This window comes from Dermacentor andersoni, chromosome 5 (assembly GCF_023375885.2).
Source record: "Dermacentor andersoni chromosome 5, qqDerAnde1_hic_scaffold, whole genome shotgun sequence".
In the NCBI taxonomy this organism is placed as follows: Eukaryota; Metazoa; Arthropoda; class Arachnida; order Ixodida; family Ixodidae; genus Dermacentor; species Dermacentor andersoni.
Genome location: NC_092818.1, coordinates 141,059,099 through 141,084,659, shown reverse-complemented (window position 1 = coordinate 141,084,659; position 25,561 = coordinate 141,059,099). Strand labels below are relative to the sequence as shown.

Sequence of the window (25,561 nt, the reverse complement as noted above, 5' to 3'; positions counted from 1 at the left end):
TGGACAACACAAACAAACTTGTGAAAAGATTTAACTCATTGGCAACCCCGTACCACCCATATTGGGTGGAACATTGGACTTATAGAACATCCACTGTCTCCGACTCCTTTCTTGAAGTCAAAATGGACAGCCTTAATTTTGTCTTTCTCTTCTTCTTTGGTATCGCGGATGTGTCAATGCTCGGGAGAACGTTATCTGAACTGAGCTACTGTGCGGGTGTCAACGTGGCACTAATCAGCTGATCTGGCGGTATGTGCCGGCGTAAAGAGGCTCTCGAGTCTGGATACTAGGTGCACTCCAAAATTGGCATCCTTTCTTTTCGGGTTATAGTCGTTCGAGCAACACCTCCGCCGCAGATTGCAGCCTGTCCGATAAAAAAAAAAAGTGCCGCCCCGTCAAGAGGGAGACGAAAAAAAGAAGCAAAGTGGCCCTTCGCGCTGTCTGCTTCACTGCGCGCTGCCGACGCGAGCGCCCGGCGCGGAGCAAGAAGTGGCGCCGCCTTCAGGCGGCCGTGGGAAACGTCTGCTTCATCACTTCCGGTCAGTCACCCTCCCCGTGTGCCCCCTCCCTCCCGCACAGCGCATGCCTCGCACTCGCAACCAACCGGGCTGGGCGGCTGTGCTTGCTTATGGCTAGCGCGCCGTGTGTTGGCCTCCGTCGGTGTGCTAGCACACTTCGCAGTAGCAGCTAGTAGCAGCAGAGTGTCGCACACCCGTTCCCACTGCGAGCCCAAGAATCGATCGGCATCGGGCATGCATGTGGAATTCCTCGGAGGAAAGGCGTTTCGATGGAGCCGTATCTGTGAGTATCCGACGAAATTGGGGCCGTCCGTCCTGCTGTCCATGTTTGCTGATGCGGCACCGCGCCCGCGTTTAATTATTAAAGGCCCGATCGTACGGGTTGTTAGAAACTGTGGGCCTTGCGCTGCTGCTTTGCTGACGCCTCTGTTGATTCAGACCTAAATACCACACTGGGCGTGTGTATGGGCTTTTCGTTGTTTCGGTGCTCGCGTCTGGCGCTCGACAATGAACGCGATTGTTTCATTATGGATGAGAAGTCGTTTTGTATGACCGCGTACTTGTTAAGCTGTTCTACTTCGCTCCAGGAAACGTATAATCGTCTCAGTCTTATCCTTGTTGGTGTGGTTAAGTTCCTCGTTTACTCGTCTTTCCTCTCTTAACCAGACAACCGGGTGCGTGCTCTCATGTGCTTTTCAAACAAGACACATTGAACGTCTGAGACAAGCGGGCCGCACGTAATGTGTCGCTGCTATTTTTCAAACCGACCCAGTTGGTCCAAATGTTTCTTTTTGAACAGTTATTTCGTACGCCTTCGCGCTACCGGGTTACGCGAGACCGGTCCGAGCCGCACACAACACAATCTGTCGGCGGCTTCACGGCGGTGATCCTCGGTTTCTGCCTCATTTCGCGCAGATATGATTGTCGCGAGACTCCTCTATGCGCGGTTCAGCAGGTGTCGAGGGCGTCGTGACAGTAGCAAGAGGAAAAAACAGGGTGCAACAACTTTTTAAAGGTGCAATCGAGTGTCTTCGGCGTGTTTCATTTTCTGACAATCATTTCGGATTTTCGGAGGACTGCATGAACGGTGCTTTGTCGGGTGGACGCCTTTCGCCAAGCGCCGGATGATGAGCTGTCCTCAGCTGGCGGAAACCGAAAGAAGGCCTCCATCTGCCGCCGCTCCCAGTGGTCCCAAGCCCTACAACATCTTCGAAGACCTCGAGGTGTTCGCCCACTTCGAACACTATCGCAGCGAGAGCTACGCTCAAGCCATCCACCTCATGTCTTCGCAAACGAGCTTGCGCTCCGACTCGAGACACTCCTATGCGTCGTGCGCGACAACGCTCAAAGAACTGTCATTCAGCGCCCCCTCCTCGCCCAAGGGCATTTACAGTGACGAAAAATCGTCCACGCTTCCGTCGACATCATCAAACATCGCATCGTTCCCAAGCCCAAAGAAGTCGAGCAGCCTGAGCCTGTCTAGCTTCTTCCGAAAAATATCACCCCGCTTTCACAAAAACCGAAAGTCAAGGTCGAAACCCTGGATAGTAGTGGAGTTTTCACAAAAGGAAATTGAGGGCCATGGTGTGGACCAAGAGAGCATGGCTGACAGTGATCAGTCTCTGGAACTTGCACTTCAGGGCAAGGAACAGTACATGGCTTCTCAGACAGCGAGCGCAACTGGCCACCTATATTTCTCAGGGAGCGGAAGCCAGTCATCCCTAAACGCATGGGTCAGGGCAGGGAAACCTAAGGCATTTGGTCCCTTACATCATGACACACAAAGGGTGTTCGCAAAGAATTATGGCAATGTGATTGCCAAGGCACGTGGTTGTCACAGCCAGGAATGGCTACAGGGCTCCAAGGTGTCATCAAAGCCATCAAAGGCATCAGCACGACCTAACCAGTGGCCTGCGTCATCGTGCACTGGTTCTCGCCACAGCATTGGGTCACTAATGCCAACGGTAGTGGTGAATTCTCCAGGGACAGTTCCAACGGTGCTATTGGAAATGGGCTCCTCTGAGCAGGTACTGGCATGCCTGCAAGCAAGGCAGCGAACCAGCCTTCCTTTGAACATGCCTCTTGTGACAAGTTTGTATACACCCTGCACGATTGTTATTATTTTTTAAATACTCCTGCACTCTCTCCATGTCTGGTTCTTCTCATTGAGTGGCCAAGTTTCCTGACTAGCATGCTGTATGCCTTGGGTTAAGCAAAAGCATCGTCTCTGGGCATGCTTATTACCCCTTTCAGAATTGTTGGGGAACACATGATCAATTTGCAAACAAGTCATTTCCTAGCCTGCGTACTTGGGCTTGGTCCCGTCTTGCCTGTATTAGTTTGCAAGTGACTGGTTTATTGCTTTGACTGTGTAATGAAGTTTGTAGTGTTGGTAATAAGCAAGAATGTGAGCATCTTGTATCATTATTTATTGGAGGAAAGTGCTGTGTTGATAAAGTTACTGCTTCTGTTGTGTAGTGGTTTGTGTAGTACTTTATCTGCAGGAATGTAGAGCATCTTGCAACTCTATCTGGTGGGAAGAGATTTTTTCTGCCAGGAGACTGGATTTGGGACCAGTGAACACTGCTTTGTATGGTTATCAGAGTGTTAACTTTGTGTTCCCACTAGTGGCCCGAGATCTGTGGCTTGTGTGTCGAAATAAACTTGATTTCTGGTGACTGTTGCATCAGTCAATATTTATGGTGCACTTGCCTATATGCTCGGCATGGACAAAATATGAATGCATGGATAGGATGTTATCCACAGTGTGCATGCCATTTCAACTTGCTTTTACTGCTACTTGTCACAGACTATTCACTAATTTTGTGAGTAAGATTTTGTTTGATGTCCAGACCACTAAGGAATTGTTGGGTGTGTAATAAAGAGAAACTTCTAAACTCTTGAGTTGCTAATGTATTACCCACTATGCTTTAAAGTAGTGGTCATGTTGAGACAGTGTATGCTGCACTTTCTCAAGCATAATGCAGTACTGGAAAGAGAAAAAAAAAGGTTTGTCCGGTGCGAGTCACATTGCTCATGTCCGTTTCCACTTCTCTAAAGAAATTTTGTTCACTGGTGGGCCTTTTATTAGATTAAACGACGAAAGTTTCTGAGAAACATACAAGAGCGATTTAAATTTGACAACACAGTGTATTAATGAAACTGTCATTCACAAAATTTCAAACAATTTGTGCCTCCATATTGATGTACTGGGAAATAAACTTCAGCATTATACACAATACAGGCTTGTTGTACGCTAACCTTAACATGTAGTCACATTTGATGTTCACAATTTGATTATTTACTTATTTATTTTATCTGTGTTGCTTCGCAGGAGGATGCATCTGAGCAGTCATTTGCCATACCTCACAGTCTGAGTGCTGGTACTGGCAGTGTCCTACTTACAGGGATTCCAGAGAAAAGGTGCGAAAATCTTGCAAGAACTCTTTGTTGAAGTACCTTTTTGCCACCTACTTGTGTGTTAGGTCATGCCAGCAGATGTCTGCACATGTACATACCTTTCACACGTGCAGCTGGCACATGCCTATCTGCAGCTTCAAAGTCCTCACTGTTAAGTGGAATTAACCTTAAAAGCATCCACTACCCCTCAAAACGTTTATTCGGTGACTTTAGTCTGTTATAGGAAAGCTGAGTTTAGATTTCTTTTTCATTTTGTCCTTAATTGCTACACTCAGCATACTCCAAATGCCATGCACCAGCAGTATTTACTTAGTCATTATAATGTGCTGCTGCTTTGCGTAAGGTCATAGGTTCAATTCCCAGTCATGGCAATGAGATTCCAGTGGGGGAGTAACACAGAAACACTCCTGTACTTTAATCTTTTTGTATGTTAGAGGACCCCAAATGGCCAACACATGGAGTTCCCCCAGTATGACATTTCGCCTATGTTAAGCTGTGAAAGATGCTTTGCGACTTTCAGCACCATTAATCAACCAATCCAAATACTGTGGCATTATAGGATCATGTTTAATAACACTAGATAACACTTCATGTACTTTGCTGTTTCAAGTAGGGGGTGGGGAGGGGGAACAGACATCTCCAAAGCAAGGATTGTGGCACCAGAAAGCTACTCTGCTGAAGATGCTTCTACACATTAACAATGGCAGGTTGAAAGCTGACACGTTTCAGGGGTGGCAGCCGGGCTACAAGCCTTCTGAATATTCATTTTTGGAGACATTTATGTCTGGGATGTTAGTCTGATGTTAAGTCTGAGATGTTAAAGGACTGGCTGTTTCCCAAATTTCTTGGAACATGTTGTACTTGCATATTCCAGAGGTTTGTGGTAGCATAGCTTTTCTTCTGCTGCATATAGCATATAGGAAACCCTGTTGCCCTAGCTGTTTCAGTCCTTGTCGAAGTCAATTTGTGCTAAAATCTTCAAGCATGATCGAATAAAGGCCCTGCTGCACGATCCAGCTATATGTATACCATACATCGTGGTGCATATAAACAGAAACCTGAACTTCATAAATGTGCTTCTGATGCAACAGAAACAGCTTAGAAAAAAGATGTAGAAAAAGCCTGTTCTACTCAATTGCACCAGGGTGGTGCAGTAAGTTTCTGTGAAAACTTCTGACACTCAAGAAAACTTGAACATAAGGACAGAGTGGACTGCACCACTCGCACCCTTCCCCGCTACACTGCCCAGAGAGAGAGGGATACAATTAATTAAACAACTATCTGGAACTTATACAGCCATGATTATAACAAGAAGTGGTTTTGCAGCGGTATGCTAAAGCACAACATAGCAGCCAGAAAAACCAAACTGCATCCTGTTTCACACGTACTTGGTAATGCTGCATATGTGAGACATCAAACTAGGAAACAGTCTAGAAACATATAAGCATTTCCACTTTAGATGCCTGATGCGATGCTTCAGATAATTCTGGACAATTCTGGGGCTACACACTCTGCATGGCATGGTGAAAAGGCAAGTTTTATATTACTGTGCTGTGTGGATTTTTATTCCAGTCATGTTTGAAGTAAAGAAATATAAATGTATGGAGGCGCCTGCATAGCCTTTTCCTTTTAAAAGTACTCCAGCTGTCAGGCTGTCTCTAACACCGAATTGTTTCAAACAGCTATTGTTTTAAATGCTGTCCCAAGCGAAACCCGTGACAGTTGCTGACTTTGAGGAGAAAAAGGAAAGAAGGAATAAAAAATGGCATTCCTTCTGCTGTCTGTTTACCATTGTGCAATGTTCACAAACAGTGCCAGTCTTTGGTTTTGTGATGGGTAACTTCCCAAAGCACAAAAGACCAGTGAAAGGCCAATGTGGAAAAAAAGGTAGCATTGCATTGCAAAGGTTGAAAAAGGTAGGGTTATGCAGTTAAACCAAGAGCTGAAGTTTAGCTCATCAGGGGTGTACCCTCATGTTTAAGTAATTAAAAAGAAACAGTATTTGTTATGCGCACCAAATGGACCAGCAAAAGATATTTTCAGTACACAGTGATAATCATTTATCATTTTAAGTGATTAAGGTGAACTGCTGCACTAGTTCAAGTTTGCAAGCAGCCATTGGGATCTTTGATAAATATATAACATTCAATATAACAGATCGCCCTCAGGATAAAGCAGCCTGCCATGTTTTCTGTGATGTTAAACTGGCCAGCCGAAACTTCTGTGTTCTTTTTGTGCATTGCAAGCCAGTAATCAGTATTTATTTGCTTATGGCTCATGCATCCTATACAGATAATGCTGCAATATTAAGGTTCCACTCACAGCAGCAAGCTCAGTGGTTGCTAAGACCATCTCACACCTTAAGCAAACATAATGGTACTGTACTGTGCCAAATACTGGTTTATAAAAGCAGTTCTTTAATGCAGTCAGCGTTACCCTATGAACTGAAATGAACCTTAGTGCTTCTTCCGCTGCGTAACTGCTTTTAACTTGCTGTTGTACAAACATTGATGTTAATAACCGCTTTGAATTGTTCCCGCGAAGCAGTGCTTGTCTTCAATATTACCTAACTTGATTTAGCTGTACTTGCTCCTTACCTAGTGCTGATACAAGGTGACAGCTTGATAATACCAGTCTAGTATTTCTGGACAGGTGCAACGCATATTTTGACTTAGCCACTACACTGTTGACGCATCAAACATATTTATTGACAGGATCCTGAAACAAGCAAGGAGTTCTGGTGTCAGTCATGAGCAGCTTTCATTACCAGTCACTAGATCTCCAGGATGACTGCACAGTCTCACAAATGTGGAACACACCTTTTCAATTGTGGGTTACGGAAAGGTTTTAACAAATCTCAGATCTGTCACCAGTGTCCTGGTGTTGTCCGTACACAGCCACGTCTTAATCCTGAAACTTAGTAGTTGATGCTTACTAGCCAGCTTGGAGTACTATAACATAATTACGAATTTTAAAAGTGTTACATTCGGAATGGCGTGCTTTAAGTCAATATTTGACAACTGGTTTCACCTGATCTAGTCTTTGTCAGGGGAAAAAAATGAAGCCATTATAAGCACAAGTGTTTCCCAGTCCTGGTGCTAGAAAGCTCTATAGGGTGAGGGGAATCATTTTCTTACCTCTCTAGGGCTTTCTGCTGCATTCTATAGGGACCAGAATGCAAGAACGCTCTTTGACCAATCTTTGTTGCACATTAAAGGACCTTGTGGTCAAAACTAAAATGGGTTATTTTTACTATGACCCATTTCATGGCACCTACATACCGAATAAAAAGAAATAATAAAACCTTTCTAGCAGAGCAGATGCAACAGAATGCCAACAAAATGTGCCAGGGTCAGCTGCAGTGATGAACACAGAAGTTTCATTTCTTTTGACAAAAACAGTGGACTGCACGGCATGCATATTTAGGGTGTGGGTGGCAGTGACTATTTTGGATTCTTGTTGGGTTTTGATTGACCCAAGATCAAGATAACCTCGCAAAAGCTATGACACTAAACGTTTGTGCTAAGTATATGTACAGTGCTTACAGATAGAAATGCGATACTCGTAGTGCGTGACTGCCAACACTTCTTGGGCCACCGGTGGACACTGGGTAACTTTAGCTGGAGCACTGGGGTATGCTGTAAAGGCATGAGCTTTTGTGATGCGTTATGACCGCATTTCATCCCCCAGCGATCACTCAATGCTCACCGGTGGTGCAAAAAGTACCAGCTCCCATGAGGTCCTATTATCGCATTTCAGTTGTTGAACATTGCACCATCTGTCACAAATTTTTCACCAGGCCAAGGCCTCTCCAGAAATCTGAAACACACAATGTTATTGTGCTCATTGGTGATGATCGCATTTGTGCATACATAATTTTTTTTGAGGCATGGAGACCTTTCTACTGTCATATCAGCTCGGTGCCGGAAACAGAAGCACTGCCCTGCATGAACATGTCCAAAATAGTCTCGAACATTTTTGTGTGGGAACTCTTGAAATGTATAGTGCTTTCATTATTCCTTCCCCTCACACACTACCAGTTTTTATTTTCGCCAATTAATATTGCCTTACACACCTGCTGTGTTTTTGTGTTTGTAAACTTTTACTGTTCTCAGTACCTCTTGTGCAAGCTGTTCGGCATGTTGCGTTCTTAAGGTGTTTGGGCTTTCATTGAGTGAAGTGCTTTTGTACATGTATAACAAGGCATGCTTTAACCATGATGGCACTAGCTTGTTTTTAGCAAACTCTATTTTGTGAACAGTGTGTTCTAAAGCAGCTGTTGTGAAGGCTTGCACCCATCTGAACACTGTGTATGAGGCCAGTGCAAGCCATCATTACAGCAATTCTAGAGGACTTTCAGTGCTGCTGTTTTCCCAACACAACACACTACAAGTGTGCACCTTATGCTGGATTTGTTAGCAAAGACTGGGTTAAATGAAAAGGCAGTGCATTAGGTACAAAAGGGTTATATTTTAGTGAATTAATTTGCACTGGTGGACACTAAAATTGTATGACAACTCTAACGGCAATCTACCAACTAACTTTCTAACTTAATGCTTAACTTTTTAACTTTACTATTTAAATTATCCTGTAGGGAGCATGTTGAAACTGCAGAATTGAAGCTTGCCAGTGCTCAAGGCATGTCCACTTAGCAGTTATAGTATTGAGACTACCACCAGTTTCTCAATATTCGTCTGAAATGTGTACCATGAAACACATTGTTGTTCCACAAGGTTTTATGCATGTAAGGAAGGCATCCTGGAAAATTGCTTAGCAGAACACCAATGTGTAGTTAAAGTATAAACTGTGTGGCCAAAAGACAAAGTACTACAAGAAAACTTGAAAGAAAGCCAAAAGTCATGAATGGAAAGGAAAATAACAAGAGTAATATTAAAAGATGTGAAGACAGTGTCAACTAAAGATCATGTGCAGGCAGATAATATTCTAGTTGACATTAACATGAAGCGGAATTGGACTACAAGGTGTAGAATTGATAACTGGTGGTTTATTTGTGTAACAATGGGTGCCAAGGAGAGGGGGACGACACTTGAGGACAAAAAAAGAGAATAGCAATAGTCTTTGTCCTCTAGTGGACTTAAATAGGTTGATAATGTTTAAGCTTTATGTGTTGCAGTGGCACAGAAGCACTTAAAGGGGCCCGGAATCACTTGTCGAATATAGTTTTTAAGAATGCTGCCGATCTGTTAGCGGGGCTCCTGTGAACACATGAACCAAATACTATTGCATTGCATGCAGCAGGGTATTTACAATCTGTCAAAAGCAGTGAACATTCGCCTGCGTTTGCATCTGCAATGTCGTCATTGAAAGTAGCTGGTCTACCGACGCTACTGACACGTTATCAGTAATATGTAATTGCTAATTTTGAGTTAAGTAAATGAAAAATACATTTGTCTGCAATCTCAAAAAGACAGCAAAATAATTTCATTTTTGCACGGCATGTAGCTGCGTCTGTTGTGCACGGCCTCCAAGATGGCAGCGGCGTGCTGCATAGCGTAGCCTACTGCAGCCGCCACGAAGTGCCACAGCGATTCCTTTCACCACTACGACACTCAACTTTTGGCCAGGGCTTTGCTCTCTTGCCTTGTTTGCTGTGTAGCTTCCAGCGGACTAGCGCAGATGAAAAGAGAGGAGCTCAGTATCGATGCAATAACTCCACTTTAAGTGGAAGAATGCGAAAAAATTCTGCTGCGTAAGATTCATGGGGCGATGTACTTTAATAGTGAAGCCATTCTACGATTAGTTAGAAAGGTTTTTCTGGGTCCCTTTAAAGGGAAGTGTCATGTAATTAGCAGAGAATCATGCCAACCATGTAGCGTCCTTTGAGTTTTGCTCGTAGGGCAAATGCATGGCTATAAAGATATTGCACTGTGTGTATCTGTTCATAGGTATGCACTGAGAAATGACAAAGAGGTTCAGTTTGATATCTGTTCAGCTTGCATGTTCGACTTGAGTGGAGTTTGTCATGCTTTTGTTCTTCTGAATATTGTACAATTTTTCAGGTTTCCTGCATTTTATGAGAGCAAGAGTATAAATCACATTCTGTAACACATAAAGAGACAGTGTGATACTATCATCTTATGTTTAAACACAGGTTGTAAAATAGAAGCAGCTAAATGAAAATGCAGAAATGCTTAAGCACAAATCATTTTGTTCAGTAGTGTCACCTGTATCATCTCCTTTCTTACTATTGTCTTTTCCTTTCCCATGTGTTTCTTTCTTTTTTGCCTTTTTAAAATGCACCTGTGTTGCCTAACCTTTAGTTTGATAGCTAAAGAGTGTTGCACATGGATATGTCATAATGCAGCTAAATAATTGTGCAGACATAGAAATGGGGTACAACATTCAGCGGAGTTGGCATTTTCATGGTGAAAACAATTATGGATACAATTATCAGCTTCAGCCGTGGGAACTTTCATTGAGGTGGGATATAAAAATTGAGCTGAGGAATATAAAGATTGTGTACCGAGACTTGAAAGCCTAAAGAACTTCACATTGTTGACATCCCGTATATCCAAAGCATTTCTCTTGGATGGGAAGATCAATCAGCTACTTAAATTATCCCTGTCCTGTCTGCCCTGTCATTATTATGGTTACATTTCATATATGCTGAAACACTGTATAGAGTGGTCCTTGCTTTCTTTGTAGCTGTGCATTTCATCCTCCGAGTGCACACTGCAGGCAGTTTCTGCAACTTGCAGTAGGCATGATTCAAGGCTTAACAGTGTATAACAATGACAGCAAAAAACACAAGAAGTGACATGTATAAGTGCTAGCTCCCAACCAATTTTTATTTTACAATCACATGCGTGTACAACGTAAGTGTAGCATCAGTTGGACTGCCAAAAAGAAAATAGCATAAGAATAAGTTTTTCTTAAGGGCTCTTCGTCTTTATGCCATCTCAGCAGTATGGCATCGCAACAGAAGATGAGGCAAAAAAAGTAACCTTAAGTTATCCCTTCTCCCAAATAGGTACTTGTTTAAGGATGATGTTTAGGCGAGCATAATGATAGTACTGCAAACAGCTAAAATCTTAGTTTCCTTGATTGTGCTTTTTATATTGCTGAATTCTTTTTGTTATGTTGTATGTATGATTGTACGTATAATGCATGTGATCCTGAAATAAAATTTGTTGGAAGCCAGTGCTCATATGTGCCCATTTCCAGCAATGATGTTTTATTTGCTGTATTCATTTACGTGCCCTTTAGATTATGTCTTATTCGTTAGATTAATCTGCCGTGGTTGCTTAGTGGCTATGGTGTCGAACTGCTAAGCATGAGGTTGCGGGATTGAATTCTAGCCATGGCAGCCGCATTTCCATGGGGGCGAAATGCAAAAACACTCGTGTACTTAGATTTAGGGGCATGTTAAAGAACCCCAGGTGATACAAATTTCCAAAGTCCCCCGCTACGGCATGCCTCATAATCAGATCATGGTTTCGGCTCTTAAAACCCTTTAATTTAATTTTTTTTTTTTAGATTATATTGTGCCAACTCCCCCATACCTATGTACTTTTGCAGTAGGCATTGCTGCACTGTAAGGTAGTGTAGTGTGATGTTTGGAGCTGAAAGGATGGACCGCTCTTGCGGATGCTGCGTGACAGGCGGGCGCAGCCCCCCCAGTCTCTGCACCTCCCAGGACCGGAGGGGGATCTGCAGGTGCCCCCGATGGAACAGTTGAGCGTGCGGGTGCCCTCAACTGAGTCAATAGGTGCCTGTTCATTGGATGTGGATGCAAGCGAGTCATCGGCACGACCGATGATGACCAAGGAGGCATCGGAAGTGACCCTTCGCAGCATGGTCATGTCCACCCGCGACAGCTCATCTGTGGCAGTGAGAGGGTCAGTGAAGGCACCTATTAGCTGCAACAATGGTCCCACTGGCAGGGTCCTACTGACCCGGTTCTGTGGTGTTTGTATGTGTGTGTGTGTGTGTGTTTGTGGCCCACCTCTGTCCTTCTTTCCACCTCCACTGTCTCTGAGAGGCACTGCACGACTACACCTTACCTCAACTGCCCATTAGTGCCTGCTGCCTATCATGCATACCTACACTTTGTTCTCAATACCTTTGTTGTACAGCTGAAGATAGGTCAACATAATTTTTCATGTGTGCGTGCATGTATGGTTTGATGCAAGCCAATAGCATAGCCAGAAGCTCTCCTCTTATTTAAAGAGAGGGCCCAGGCCACTGTGAGACAAGAACACTTTTTTATCTGGAACCAACTAAATTTCATTAGGAATGGAGGGTGCCATGGGCTCAGTTTGTCCCCCATTCTATGCCATTTATAAAAGCACTTGGCTCGCAGGAAAGTAATAAGCAATGTGCAACACACACAGAGCCCTAGAGTTGGCTCCAGTGTAAAAGGACACGTAACATTGCTGAAGGGGAAGCTTCTCTCTGTAAATTGCAACCGACCCTACACAGGCAACGATTTGGGACACTGAGTTAGAGGTTGGCATGTTTGCATATTGTGTATCCAGAAGTCTCAAATGTGACCACCGTTATTGGGGCACTTTCATTTCATATAACCCTATGGGAGCATAGGCTTCAAATTTCAGGTCTTGCGTGTAACTTGGAAGTAACGATACTGTAATAATTTTGGCTGTATACTGCTTTTTGCATTCATTAAGGTCTTTCAAAGCAGACCTGTATAATACATTACTTTTTTGCAACAGCTTGTAGTGTAAAGTCTGACAGTTTTTATTAGTTGCCTGGCAGCAGGCTGTCATTTGTATTGTTCCGACTACAACAGCCACCAAGAACAGGGGGCAAAACTTTCACATTATTACACCTTCTCGAAAGTCTATGCTCTTTTACTGCTCTCACCCGTAAACATACTGCTAGAGTTCCACTTTGCAGACATGTAGAGAAATGTGTACACACTTCTTTTACATTTGCTGATTAAATTAAGAAGTTTGAATAGTCTTCGCATGGAATTGTGCCTCCACAAAAATGCTATGATGCTTGATGTTTCACCTTTTCCAGCACCATGCCTTTTTCTTCACACTAAATTCTGGCATCTTGTGTGCACCGTCTTGTGTTGTCTGGGAAAATGCACTTGCACACTCTTTGCATGCTGGTGCTTGCACCTTGTATTGGGATTGTGTTGTTATGACTTGCACTGTGAATGTTGCACAGCCATAGATATGCTACACCATGTACTCTCAGTTTTAAGATATTATTTATGGTTCGCTCATTTGTTTAGATGCACTGACAGCAGTTCTTCTAATGGTTTACTTTCTTAAGGTGATGCTAAACAGACATACGTTAAGCTAGACTTGCAGACTACTCCCCTGGATTTAAGAATGCATAATTATTATCGTGGTCACAGGCTTGGCGACTCAGAAAGGATGCGCAAACAAACTGCAGTAGGCAACATCACCTTGGCCCTAACCTGCTGCTTTGGCTATGATAATAAGGCAGCAAACTGGGCTAGTTGGCAATACTTAATTCAGGGCAAAGTGCACAGCTTGTAGCTCTGAATGATGCCGACTCACGTAACTAGTAGACAGTAAAAAGACAACACTGGGTTATTCTGCTAAAAACGAGGTGGCCAGTACATTTCCCCACCATGGAAGCGACATTCCGATGTGGGAGGCTAAAATGCAAAAATGTTTGTGTCTTGAGTTTTGGGTGCACATCGAAGAAGCCCAGGCAGTTATAATTAATCTGAAGCCCTCCACTGCTTTGTTTTGCATATCCCAGGCTTTACTTTGGGATGGTAAACATTGCCGATGTATCAATTGGCCAATAACATTTCTGCATATGCTCCTTGCGGTGTTGTAAGTTCTGGCAGTTTGTTCAAAGGCCTAAAGAACTGTTTATCAAAAGAAAGTATGTTTCATATCAAAGTGAAAATAATATGTTCGTTCCATGAATGTATGCAAAATTTTTCTGTACAAAAACTGTCCATGTGTAGGAAAAGCAGTATGTTCGATGGCCTAGGTTACTATTTATCAAAAGAAACAATTATATTGCATTTTAAAGTGAAAAATAAAAGGTTTGCCTCGGAAATGTATGTGAAATTCTTTTGCACAAAGACTGACCACATATGAGAAAATTACGTAATATTCGTGACACCATGGTGACTTCACTGGTACCTCAGTTTCAGCATGAAATTCATGAAGGCCAAAGTTAGGTCTTTGTTTTCCGTTCTAACAACTAATGTTTGCTCCAGAGGAATGCATATATAGTAACTGCTCCAGGTGTTTGAGGATATGACGGCAACTTCACAACCAGCAAAGATATGTCGGACAAGAATCAGATTTGTTCAAAAATTTTTAGATTGTTTCTTTTACTGCTGTTTTCTCAGACTGTTGAATAAAACCTTCTTTAGCCTCAATTATTGACTGAATTCGGCTTCGATTACTGCTGTATGCTCAGATCAGATATTCCATTGATGATGGGTAGTGCTTCCACAAAGCATCATTAGGGAGTTTTTAGCATTATGTGACTGTTTATTGGTTGCCCTCTCAGTGACACTTCCCATACATAGCAGTGTAGCAAGCTTATATTGGGAACTGGAATGCCACATTGTTGGTGATGTAGCTGCAGAAATTTGTGCCGGCCTTGTGGGTTAAAAAAATCAGTTACCTAGGAGTGGCACCCAGTGACATCATGCACAGAAATCTTGGTTGTTGGCGTTGCCTCTTGAAGTTTCTCTGTAGTGACCATAATTGGCTTTTCAACGTTCTCGCTCATCATGGCCTCCACCCGCTGGAGAAACTTAACTGCCTGAGTGGTGTCCTACCACTGGCAGCTCAAATTTTTCTTTCTCTGGAATGATAATTAGCTATAAGCTGTTGTCTCTTCCCAAAATGAAAAAATTTGGTGACGCCTAAGAAGGCATTTGGCGACATTTAAGAACGTGGAATCTCCAAGACTCTGTGGTCTGCATGTAAGGTGACTAGGACAGTGTACAGCTTCATCTCCTGTGCTAGAATAGAAGCTTGTACCCTGGAATAACTGTGCTAGGTGTGTGACGGAGGATTTGGTGAAGAGGAAGTTAAAGCACCTAGACAGATAGAATGAGAGTGTTAATGTATATTGTGGTTCAGAGCCATGCTCTCAAGTACCTTGTGTACCTGATAGCTTTGAAACTAATATGTGAATCTAAACTGGTGTTCCTCTAAGATCAACTGTTAAGCTAAATGCCCTAATAAGCTCAGTGCTTGGGAATTTTCGCCTAGTTTCTCATGGAGCCAATATACTTCTTTTTCAATGAACTTCAGTAAAGATGAAGAGGTTTTCAAGGTTCAATTCATTTTGTCCTAAAGGAAGTCTGCTGTGTATTGACAGCATTGGGGCTGCAAAAGAATTTTTCCCAAGTTGGCAGGCTTCTCAGTGGCCAATGTGCGAATTTTTTTATGGGTAACATGTACTGTTCAAGCTTCACCCACAAGAGTATGAGAATTCATTATCTAAAGCATGAACTGTACATGCTAGATTTTTTGTTAGATAGCAGCCACTGCTGTTGCACTGTAGATGTCGAAATTGTAGTTCAGTGACATGTAGGTCAAAGTATTCATTTTTCTTATATATTTCGGCCAGCAAATTTAAATGAAGCTATAAAATTAACAGCTGTAATTATATACCTTGTGTCATCATTGTTGAAAGTTCCTTTCTTCTTTATTTTTTTCCTTTTATTTTTCACTGCTTGTAAACCAGACTGACGACAATTTGAAGTTACGAGTGTGATTCTATATTGGTGTCATAGCTGCATATTAACATGGGTGTTACAAAAACTAAACATTTCTTTGGTTTTCTCATAAATGTGCACTGACTGCTTGTGATTCCACTGCATGTTGACTGCAAGACTTTCTTGTCTTCTGGTTGATGCAATCGCTGCACCATGTGCCTCTCAAATGCAGAACTTTTCCGTGCACTGTTTTGTGTTGCACTTTGTGCTGTCTTCACTGCCTTAGATGATTACTTAGTGCCGCCATATCTCTCACTCCTTTGTGTATAACCTTCCGCCGCTTTCTTTGTGCATGTCTTGTTTGTTTCAATGTTTCTTGCACTGACAATCTGCAGTACTGGAGAACCAGTATTGACCTTTCAAAGTGCTTCCATCACAAGTGCTATACCGCAGTCACACGCTCGTTTTCAGTCACCATTTGTGAATGATTATTAAAATCCACAAGCTCCATTGGCTCCCTTCCATGGGCTCACACAGATGAAGCAATTAGGCACGCGCATTTCTATGGATTTTGTTTTCCGTGGCTATTGAAAGCGAGCACGTGACTGCAGTATTAGTCGAGTTAGCTTATCACTTTTCTTCATAAACAACCACCATGTCCTTTGGCTGCAACAACTTTATCCATTAGCCACTTCTGCACGATAGACTATCCATGGGATGGGATGAAGAACTGCACATGGGGCATCATCCAATGTAAATTTCAAATTTCCCTGTGGCATTGCTAGTGTTTATTCTCGTCCTCATATATTGTGCTCCTTTCAGACCGGGTAATGCACATTTATGCTTCAGACAAGTTATTCGTGCCTGTGTATAGAAGGTTTAACAACAGCAGCAAAAATAAAGAAAATGAAGAGGCTAATAGGCAGGAAAACAGCAAGGTCAAAGATATCAAATGCTAGTATAGGGGATATTCTAGTTGAGAATAAGTGGAAGTAGTGGAGTTGGGCAGGTCATGCAAAGCATAGAACAGATTAGTAGTGGTTTTATAATGTAACAAAATGTGCCCCAAGGGAAGAGAAAGTTAAGTGAGGCTGGCAGAGGATTAGGTGAAAGGTTGAGATAAGGATTGCAGGCATGGTATGGGCACATGCATGACAAGGGCAGCTTCGTTGGATACCTCTGGGAAAAGGTAGTTAACTTTACACAGGCTTATGATGATGATGAAACAGTGAGTCTGTTGACACCACAATGTGCACTCCCATTTGTGAGTAGTGCTCAGTATATGGCTAACTGCCATGATGTTTCTTCCACAGAGTACTGGACAGCAACGTCACGCAGCTGTCGAACGGCTGCTGGAACATTGGTGGAAACACTGTAGAATCATTGTCTACAAAAGTGCCTGAACACCGGCCATCTTACCTTGGCATCAGCTGTGCTATCAACGGATACACGAGCTACAGCCAATTCTGCCGCAGCCGTGACAGCAGCCCTGCCCGTCCGAGCCCCCGCACGTCAGCTCCACTCGCCACAAGCCCAGGAAACAGTCTCAAGGTGGAGCCCATCCTGGAAATCAAGGCCAGCAATGGCCGTGGGGAGCTCACCAATGGCCGCCACCATGGTCCCCAAGAGACGGCAGCAGCGCCTGAGCCCTGCATTTCCCTTGTACAGCAGCGGATTGCGGCTCTGTATGGGTCAGAAGCAGCAGAGAGGGTGGCGCGTTCACGCACTCGAACGGCCAAAAGCCCACTCAAGCTGGAAAAGGCCATGTCAAAACGCAGCCCATCCTGCCCTGCGCAAGTCATCCGTGGTCGCTCCAAGAGCCCACCTGTGTTCAGGCACCTGACACGTGACTTCAAGGAGCACCTCCGTTTGTCGGAAGTGTCTGCCTCGCCCGCCGAGAACTTGCCAGGGTTCATTCCTGCGTCGACACGCCTCCCTCTTCCGAGCTCGCCCGAGAAGCGAGCTCCTTTCTCGGCGACAGCATTACGCATCTGTGATGTGGACAGGGGTGACAGTAGTGCGCTAAAAGAACACGTCCTGGAAGAATCTCGGCATTGCCAGATTGTGAATGGCAGTGGTGCACCAAAGCTCAACGGGAACCACGCTGCTGCTGTTGATGAAGGTAAATGACATGTAGCGTGCCTGCATGATTTATTGTGGCCCTTGCATGGTCTGCCATTCTAGATGGCACACCTTTCAACACCACATCTCTCATGATACAATTGAATCTCATTATGATGAAAACACATCAGACACGAAAATGCGAGCTTATCAGTACTAGCGTTTGCTACTACCTTGGGCAGCCTTAGGCAAACTCTTTCATAACTGCCAAATATTCATTATTCATTATAAACATGTCTTATTGCTTGCTATCGGCAAGAAATATGTTACTTTGTTTTATTGAATTAATTTTTTTCTGCTTTATATCAGCGTTTCACCTGTAGTTTCATAAGTGTTACTGATACCGAATTCCTTTCATGTCACTTATTCCATGTAAAGTGTGTCAGAAAGAGAAGTTGAAGTGTCTGTGTGATAGTTGTCATATTTTAGTGGTATATTTAAGTTCTCAAAAAGACATAATTGTATATGGCACACTTTTGACATCTCTCCTTCATGATATTCTTGCAAACAATGTCGACTCAACGTAGCACTTACGTATGAGTGCTGTGTTTTGGTGAATGGAAATAGCACAGTGGAAAAAAAGCTATGCAACACCTTCTTCATCAGCTAGCCCAGAATGTATATTACTGATGTTTCTAGATTATCATTCTAGAGTTTTCTACTACCTTGGGTAGCATTAGACAATGTCTTCTAATAACTGTTAAATAGCTTGTTGGAGGTGAATGCCCTGTCTGCATTGTGAAACAAGAAATGCTTAAAAGGAGGAACTTCTCTCTGGCACAGTCAAGTAGATGCAAAATTTCTGGACATTTGTGAGGTCATCATGTAATGTTGTCATCTAGTGGATGAAAAGGCAACTGCCCTGTCATTTATCCTGCCGCAACAACCGAGCACACTTGCGTTCCATCCTGCCATATACTGCCAATCACTTCTGCTCCCTTCCATACCTCTCGCCATACTATTTCATTGTGGTCTGTGGGGTCTGCTCATCCCTGCTCTTGGGACAAAGGAAAGACAACGCAGTAGTGCGAATAATCACAAGGGCATTTATTGCACCTTTCATAGACTAATGCCTGCTAGCCGAATTGCTATCCAAAAAACATGCTGATGGGTGCGCGACAAATCGCGGAAGTCTGACTCACCGTGACCGGATAGTGAGCGAATATGTTCGCCCCATGCTAGACACTAACGCCTGGTTGTCCGCGCATACGGTCATGCAAATGATGATGCGTTCGAACGATCGTGTTCGTCCATTCTGCTGTAGGCCTCGCAAGACGGTCTCGCAGAGCGCCGCCCCACTTGCCGACCCGGAGCCAAAAAGGAAAAACCTACTCCCTGTCACGCCCAACCAACCCCGCCGTTAGGTGGCGCTAGCAGCGCCACACTCGCATCATCTTTAGTGATGCGCTGCACCCAGACCGATCGCCGCCGGCACTAAGCAACGCGGAGAAGCCAGATTATAGGAGACGCGAGATATGCGGGGAAAACAACACATAAGGGGACACGCAAGAGTCGCGCATCCCCACAGGTCTTATGCAGTCGTCGCATTGCATAGCACCATTTAGCAACATCTACAATGAAACGATGTGGTCTGAACAAATTTGGTAGGAGTTTATTTATGGGACATCATTGTCTTTTGTATTGCACATCCCCTCTTCCTCTTTGTGGTCTTATGTTGCGCAACAAACTTGCACTTCATACAGTAGACATCTGTTAATTCAACTCTGGTTAATTCGAATTTTCTGGTAATTCAATCCCGACCGAAGGTCCCGCCCAGTACCCATGCTGTGAGCCTATGGGCCCAATCTTTCGTTATTTTTATCTTAAAATTGGCCTTCACTAGATAACTTGAACTTTGCCAGTCGTCACATGCGTGCCTGAGCCCTGTGGTGACCCAAGAGAGACTCCTCTAATGGCAGTGTCTGTCACAGCAGAGCTTAGGGGACAGTGGATGTGTTGAACACATGTCATCTCCCATCGTTAACGCCTATATTTGGCCTGCTCTATAAAGATCTTCAAGCGATAACCATAGCTCACAATTTCTCATTACAGTATCACCCGATGCTAATGCGCGCCTTTTAAGAAAAGGAAAATTTCGCCGAAAATTGCCTTTGCTGTGTAATCAAACACGAAACCAAAAATTTGGAGGACGCTTAAGCTTCGCCTTTAAAAGTGGAATGCAATAGCATTCAAAGATCCCTGACTGCTTCTCACACTTCCCGGCAACTGAAGCATATGTAACCGTAATGTTTACCTGGAAACGCTTGCCACGGATGCTATACACGAAGGCGAGCTTTATGGTGGAGCCACGGCCTCTTGCGTGGACTGCGATGTGGCGGAGGCGAGCGCCAGCTGGAGTTAATATGCAAGGAAACAGGCACGCTGACTGCTCCATGGTCCCCAAGACACCCATCGCGCCGGCACGCCCCAAATGGCGGACGCCACAGACGGTCTGTGAACGCCACTGCCGATTTGTGTGTGTGAAGGGGTTTCTTTGAGTTTTTGCGTAACAGAACTATGTTTTCTCGTATAGCCAAATTATAGTCCGAGAGCTATCATGTCTGTAGGTTGTGTGCAAGTCATAGTTTACAATTTTTCTACGTATTTTAGCTTGAGAAATTCAATTAGTTCAGTCAATTTCTTGCATCATATGGAAGGCCTGGGTAAATGTGGTTCGAAAATCTTTTTGCCGATGCGACGTCAGGTGCCGGACATGGTGTGCCGAATTTTCTGCAACACAGGCTCTTTAATGCTATCACGTTAAAACTGCCTTTGCAGCACTCCTTATGCTTTACGCCATAGCACTGATCTAATGCGGCGAAGAGGACTTTAAAATTGTGCTGAAGCTGACTTTAGAAAACCGGCCGCCATTGTGCAACAGATATTTGGCCCTTGCCCATTTGCTAAAAAATCGGGAGCGTGTTAGATCTATACTTCATTTAGCAGCTTTAATTTAGACACATGGACAATGGGCGAACACTTGATTTGGGGACGTGTTAGAATCTGACAATTACTGCCAAATGAATCGGCAGTATGCTTTGGCGCTTTTTCTGCATCTTGTTTAATTCGACCCGCCATATAATTTGATTAATTTCGTCGGTCCAGTCAGGGCCGAATTGACGGAAGTCGACTATTTGCTTTCCATGGTAAAATAGAAATGAGAGATCTGGGGAGGTACTCTGTAAGAGTCCACCTAGTGGACTGTCCATTTCGGCCATTCCTGATTGGCTAGGGCCTCTCGTCTCCTCGCTCGTACAGCTGCATCCAATCAGCAGCGGCTGAAATGGTCAGTCCACTAGGTGGACTCTTACAGGATACCACACCCCACCCCCCCCCCCCACCCCCCCTGTACACCACTCATCAGTCTATGTTGGTTACTGTCTAAGGGGACGTGTGCATGCATGCACATACACTGGAGAAACCACATGCCAGAATTTTGTATTCGCTCACATTATGCATTGTTGTACCAAAGAGGGGCACTGCAGGTTACAGTCTGGTGCTTCTCACACTCAGGCTTCATTTCTGAGAAAGTTTCATTTGTCTCCAGGCATGCCAATTTGTATGTTGCCACAAAGCAGTGTTACCACACAGGCAAGCAGGTGAGAGATTGCAAACACCAGCAAAAAGATCGCTTAATTTGGTGACTCTATGCCCAGAGAATGAAGAAAGCTTTGCAGCTATAGTTACTACTGTATGATCTGCATTAAGCAGATACTATTTTATAATACACAGATGTAATTTTATTATTTGTGGATATTATTATACTTCTCACCATAAACACATTGCAGTGAACATGCAGGCAACAGTGAAAGTTGAAAACAGTGAAACAAGAATGAATCTTTGTGTTCTTGCTGCATATAATTCATGTATACATGGGCCATGTCACAAACAGTTGTGCAGAGTCCTGCATTCCTCTTTCTCTCTTTCTGATATCCTGGCTGCATGCTTACGCTGTGAGAGAAATCTTTCGCTTGGCTCTTGCATTCTGAAAATTTTTCACCATTAAAACGTAAATAAAATGGTTTGCAAAGGAATGAACCATCAAAGATGGTACTATAATTACCCAGTTATTCTTGCTCTCTCACATTGGCATTAGGGTGCTTCATTCAATTACTGTACCCAGAACAAAGGAGTACTTAAAAACTTAGTTTCTCTATCTGAATGGTACTAAACTGAAGCAGTGACGTTGCCTGGCCACATAACACAATGAAAACTGGACATATTGAGAAGTTCAGTTGCTTAGCTGACCTTTTACTATCCTAAACAGGAAACTTGGGTGACTTATTTCGGTTTTTTAGTCACGTGTAGCACAGAAACAGAAACATGATAATGTGGGGCCAGGATCAGATGCAAAGGAACAAAGCCTTATGGTTGTGGCACTATTTATTTGGTTATACTGTTGCTCTTTTGCTACTAGATGGTAAAAGAAGAGCACACAACATTTGAAATAAACAGACCAGAAGGGCGTATCTGAAGGAAATTTGTGTGTGTCCTTCTCATGCGTTTTCCTCCCGCTTACTGTATATTCCATTAAACAGGCCATGGTTCCAGTGTACTGAGCTGTCTCTTCTGCTATGAAGAAGGTGCACTTCTTTGTTACACTTCCATCAGCATCAGCTTATTTTAAAGGCACTGTAAGACAGAGACCCTATACCAGAAATTTGAGTTACCCCTGTCCTATATCAGCTAAGCCGATCCTGTGCCAGTGCACTTGGTAACACAACTCCGTCTAGTCTTCTTCCACCCTCGACTGCATTTCCCTTCCCATTTGGCCTCTATTACGTTGCTCTCTTGTGGTCACACTGAGTTGTCTATTCTGTCCATTACATCTTTCACTCAGCTTCACTTGTCATCCACACCCTTCTTTTTCTACCTCAACATTTCACCTAGCTTGCCCAAAAGTTGTTCAATGCCTTCATGTTGTTAAGAAACACGCATCAATGTATTCAGTTTGTTATCAGCTGCATTATGTGTGAATCTGGTTCTTGTGGCTCCTGGACAGTGTCCCCACTTTATTACTTGCCTTCACTGGCTCACTGAAAACCTCCTTCATTACGGTACATGCAGCAAACTTTTACAACGAACTTCACATCTCAAAAAACAAGGAGTGGCATGATGCAGAATCTTTGCTGACTTGCGCTATATGAAGCATAAAAAAGAGGCAGATGCCACCGCATGTTCCCTGTGTCACTATCAGTGTGACCAGATAGTGCAAAACTGTTTTATTATCTACTTAATGGACAAAGTAGCAGTTTTTGGTATTTCTTATTGTTTGTTAATACCGAAATAACTTTCCAATAACTAATATGTTTAATATTGCCCCCGCAGTTTTCATTGCAATAGTTCGCTCTGAACCAACAGTCGGGGAGGGGGGGGGAGGGGGAGGAGAAGAAACGAAGTGCTGCCACCTGTGTAGCACGGCTAGTATTGCTGCTTCCAGCAGTTGTTTTGAATGAAAGGGATCAATTCTATAGTGGCGTTACTGCTCGCAAGAATGAAAGAAAATCAAATGGGCTTCCAATCCACACATTTCACATGGAGGCGGACAGTACCACTGCGGTAAAAAAACAAGGGCAAGATGGCAGTTTCATTGCAGAAAATTTGTCCCGCTGTCAAACACGTTCAATAACTTTGGCAACATTGTGTCGAATTACAGTTTGTTAGAATGTCTTTCCATCGCCAATTTATGCGAATTATGTGCAGAATTCTCCTCTATTACATAACCGAAATGTTCTGTCGCTGCTAAAAGCACATTTATTTCAGAACTTAAGAGAATCGAATTTGCCATGTTGACAGTGAAAGTCTGAAGAGAAATACACGATTATAAAGCATGCGAACGCCTGCTTCTAGAGACTACTGCATGATTTGGGATTGTCTCCCAGCTGAGTAGTGCAAGGAGCACATCCAACATGGCCACATCTCCTTCTTTACATCTTTGAGAAAGCAGGTTGTTTGATACCAGTTCACTTGAAGCTTTAGCTACTGCAGCATGCCTCCCATCTGGGCATTTTTTCTTCTCTATTTGTGACACTACATTCAAATATAGTACTTGCACCAATCCAAGATAATGCCACATTTTCTTGAAAACATAATGGGCACCATACAACATCCAATAGGCAATCATGTTGAATTCCTGTTCGTGTTGTGAAACTTGTATGCCATTACAAGCGGACGAAACGGAATCTAAAGCATGAAGCTAGAGCAATTCTGCATGTGGATTGGCTCACGTTCATTGCCACGCGTAGGACGCTCCTGGCGGTAGTGCTTGCCTGACCAAAATATCTCGCGAGGCCACATTAGCGGCTGGTGCCAACTATTCTGATGCAGGCTACCTTGCGGTCACCAGTGGATGAAGTTCGTCGCTTGGATGTTGTATATCACTCCATGTACGCCAGGCTTTGTTTCTGTAGTGCTGGCCATTCAGGTCGCCATGTCGTCATCGACACTTGTGTAGCTGTTTATGTCCCCAGTGGTATCATTTGCTTCTTGTGCAGCTGACCTTCTGCAATTCTGTTGATCCAAGCATTCCGTTGAGCCATTTGTTACTGGTGGCTGCCGAAGTACAGCCTAAACACATGATGATTCGCATTAAGCGAATGTCTTTCGCATCAGGTCTATGGAAAACCAGCCAAACGTCCACACATTATTTTGCATATCTTGAAATTCAGCTCGGCAGGGTTCATTCTTAACAGGGGATTATTGTATTTCTTTCAGTTGACAAAGCATTGAACTTGCCTGTTCAAATGATGCCCACGCAACACATGTCGTCATCACTCCTGTCGCCCGTGTGTGCCAAGGCTCTCTCGTCATCAGACCTGCCTGTGCGGGAGGGCCACACATTCCTGGCCACTCTGTCAAGCACACAACAGGTCCTTGAGTGCCACATCAGAGATGCCGAGCAGGACCTGAATGATGCTGCCATCTCGGAGGACATGAAGGGCCGGATACGGGCAGCGATAGGCAAGGCCAACCTCCTCATCACCAAGAAATTTAAGCAGTTCAAGGAACTGTGCCTCAAAAACATTGTGAGTGTATTGATATTCTTTACTACTTTTTGCTACACAAATACCCATAATGCCCACACAATATTTCATATAAAAGAAAATCAGAACTTGTTCACCGTAATTTCTGGCCATGGAGTGTACATTCTTACAAAAAGCAACTATGAAGTATTACTTGAGTAAAAGTTAGTTGCTGACTGACAATTTGAACACCAATAATATGGACATGCTCAATTATTCTAACAGCTTTGTGGCACCTCCACTGACCCCACAGACTTAATATACTAGGACGATAGAAATTTCAAGCATCTTACTGTGTGCCGTTCGATGATTCAGGCTCCGCCTGCATAACGGCATGCTAATTTGACCAATGATTTGAGCAGAAATAGCTATATTTTGGCTTTGATATGTCGTTAGCATAGTAGTCGGCGATGTTGGTGGTGCCTCCATATAGCCGAAACTAGTGAAGCCTAGTCAAGGCAGCACTGATCACACCCAAATCGCAGGACAAGCCAAGCCTATAAGTTGCATTTGTGCGTTCATACATTTACGGCTTGTCATGCAAGTTTTACGTGTTTGTTCAAGCAGTTTCAAGTGGCACAAACACCACCCTTGGATGTTTGCACCAACTAGGACAGCGACAAGCAACAGAATTTGCTGTCACGAAAGGCAATCCACTGCTGTCGCTTGTCACATTACCAGTTTTTGGCCACCCAGAAAATTCCGCTTGTTGCCTGGAAGTCTGTGCAGTGGGTTGCGCTGGTCATAATCAGGCAGCTACCAGGCAACATGGCAGCAACTCCCCTGCTTTGATCTGAATTCACTCTTGCCACTTGCTCTCCATC

General features: G+C 43.7%; 1 protein-coding gene across 2 annotated transcripts in view; it reads left to right on the top strand.

Annotated features, from left to right (window-relative positions):
* Positions 1 to 810: 810 nt before the first annotated feature.
* LOC126531273 (uncharacterized) overlaps positions 811 to 25,561 on the top strand; it is a 38,348-nt gene continuing 13,597 nt past the window's right edge. Inside the window, exons 1-5 of one of the 2 annotated variants that reach the window (XM_055071062.1) lie at positions 811 to 2,545; positions 3,853 to 3,941; positions 11,561 to 11,797; positions 16,908 to 17,716; positions 24,430 to 24,740. In XM_055071062.1, coding sequence (XP_054927037.1) covers positions 1,643 to 2,545; positions 3,853 to 3,941; positions 11,561 to 11,797; positions 16,908 to 17,716; positions 24,430 to 24,740 — 2,349 coding nt within the window. In that variant the 5' untranslated portion in view covers positions 811 to 1,642. The remainder of the gene's footprint in view (positions 2,546 to 3,852; positions 3,942 to 11,560; positions 11,798 to 16,907; positions 17,717 to 24,429; positions 24,741 to 25,561) is intronic. The other variant, XM_055071063.1, reaches the window with a different exon arrangement.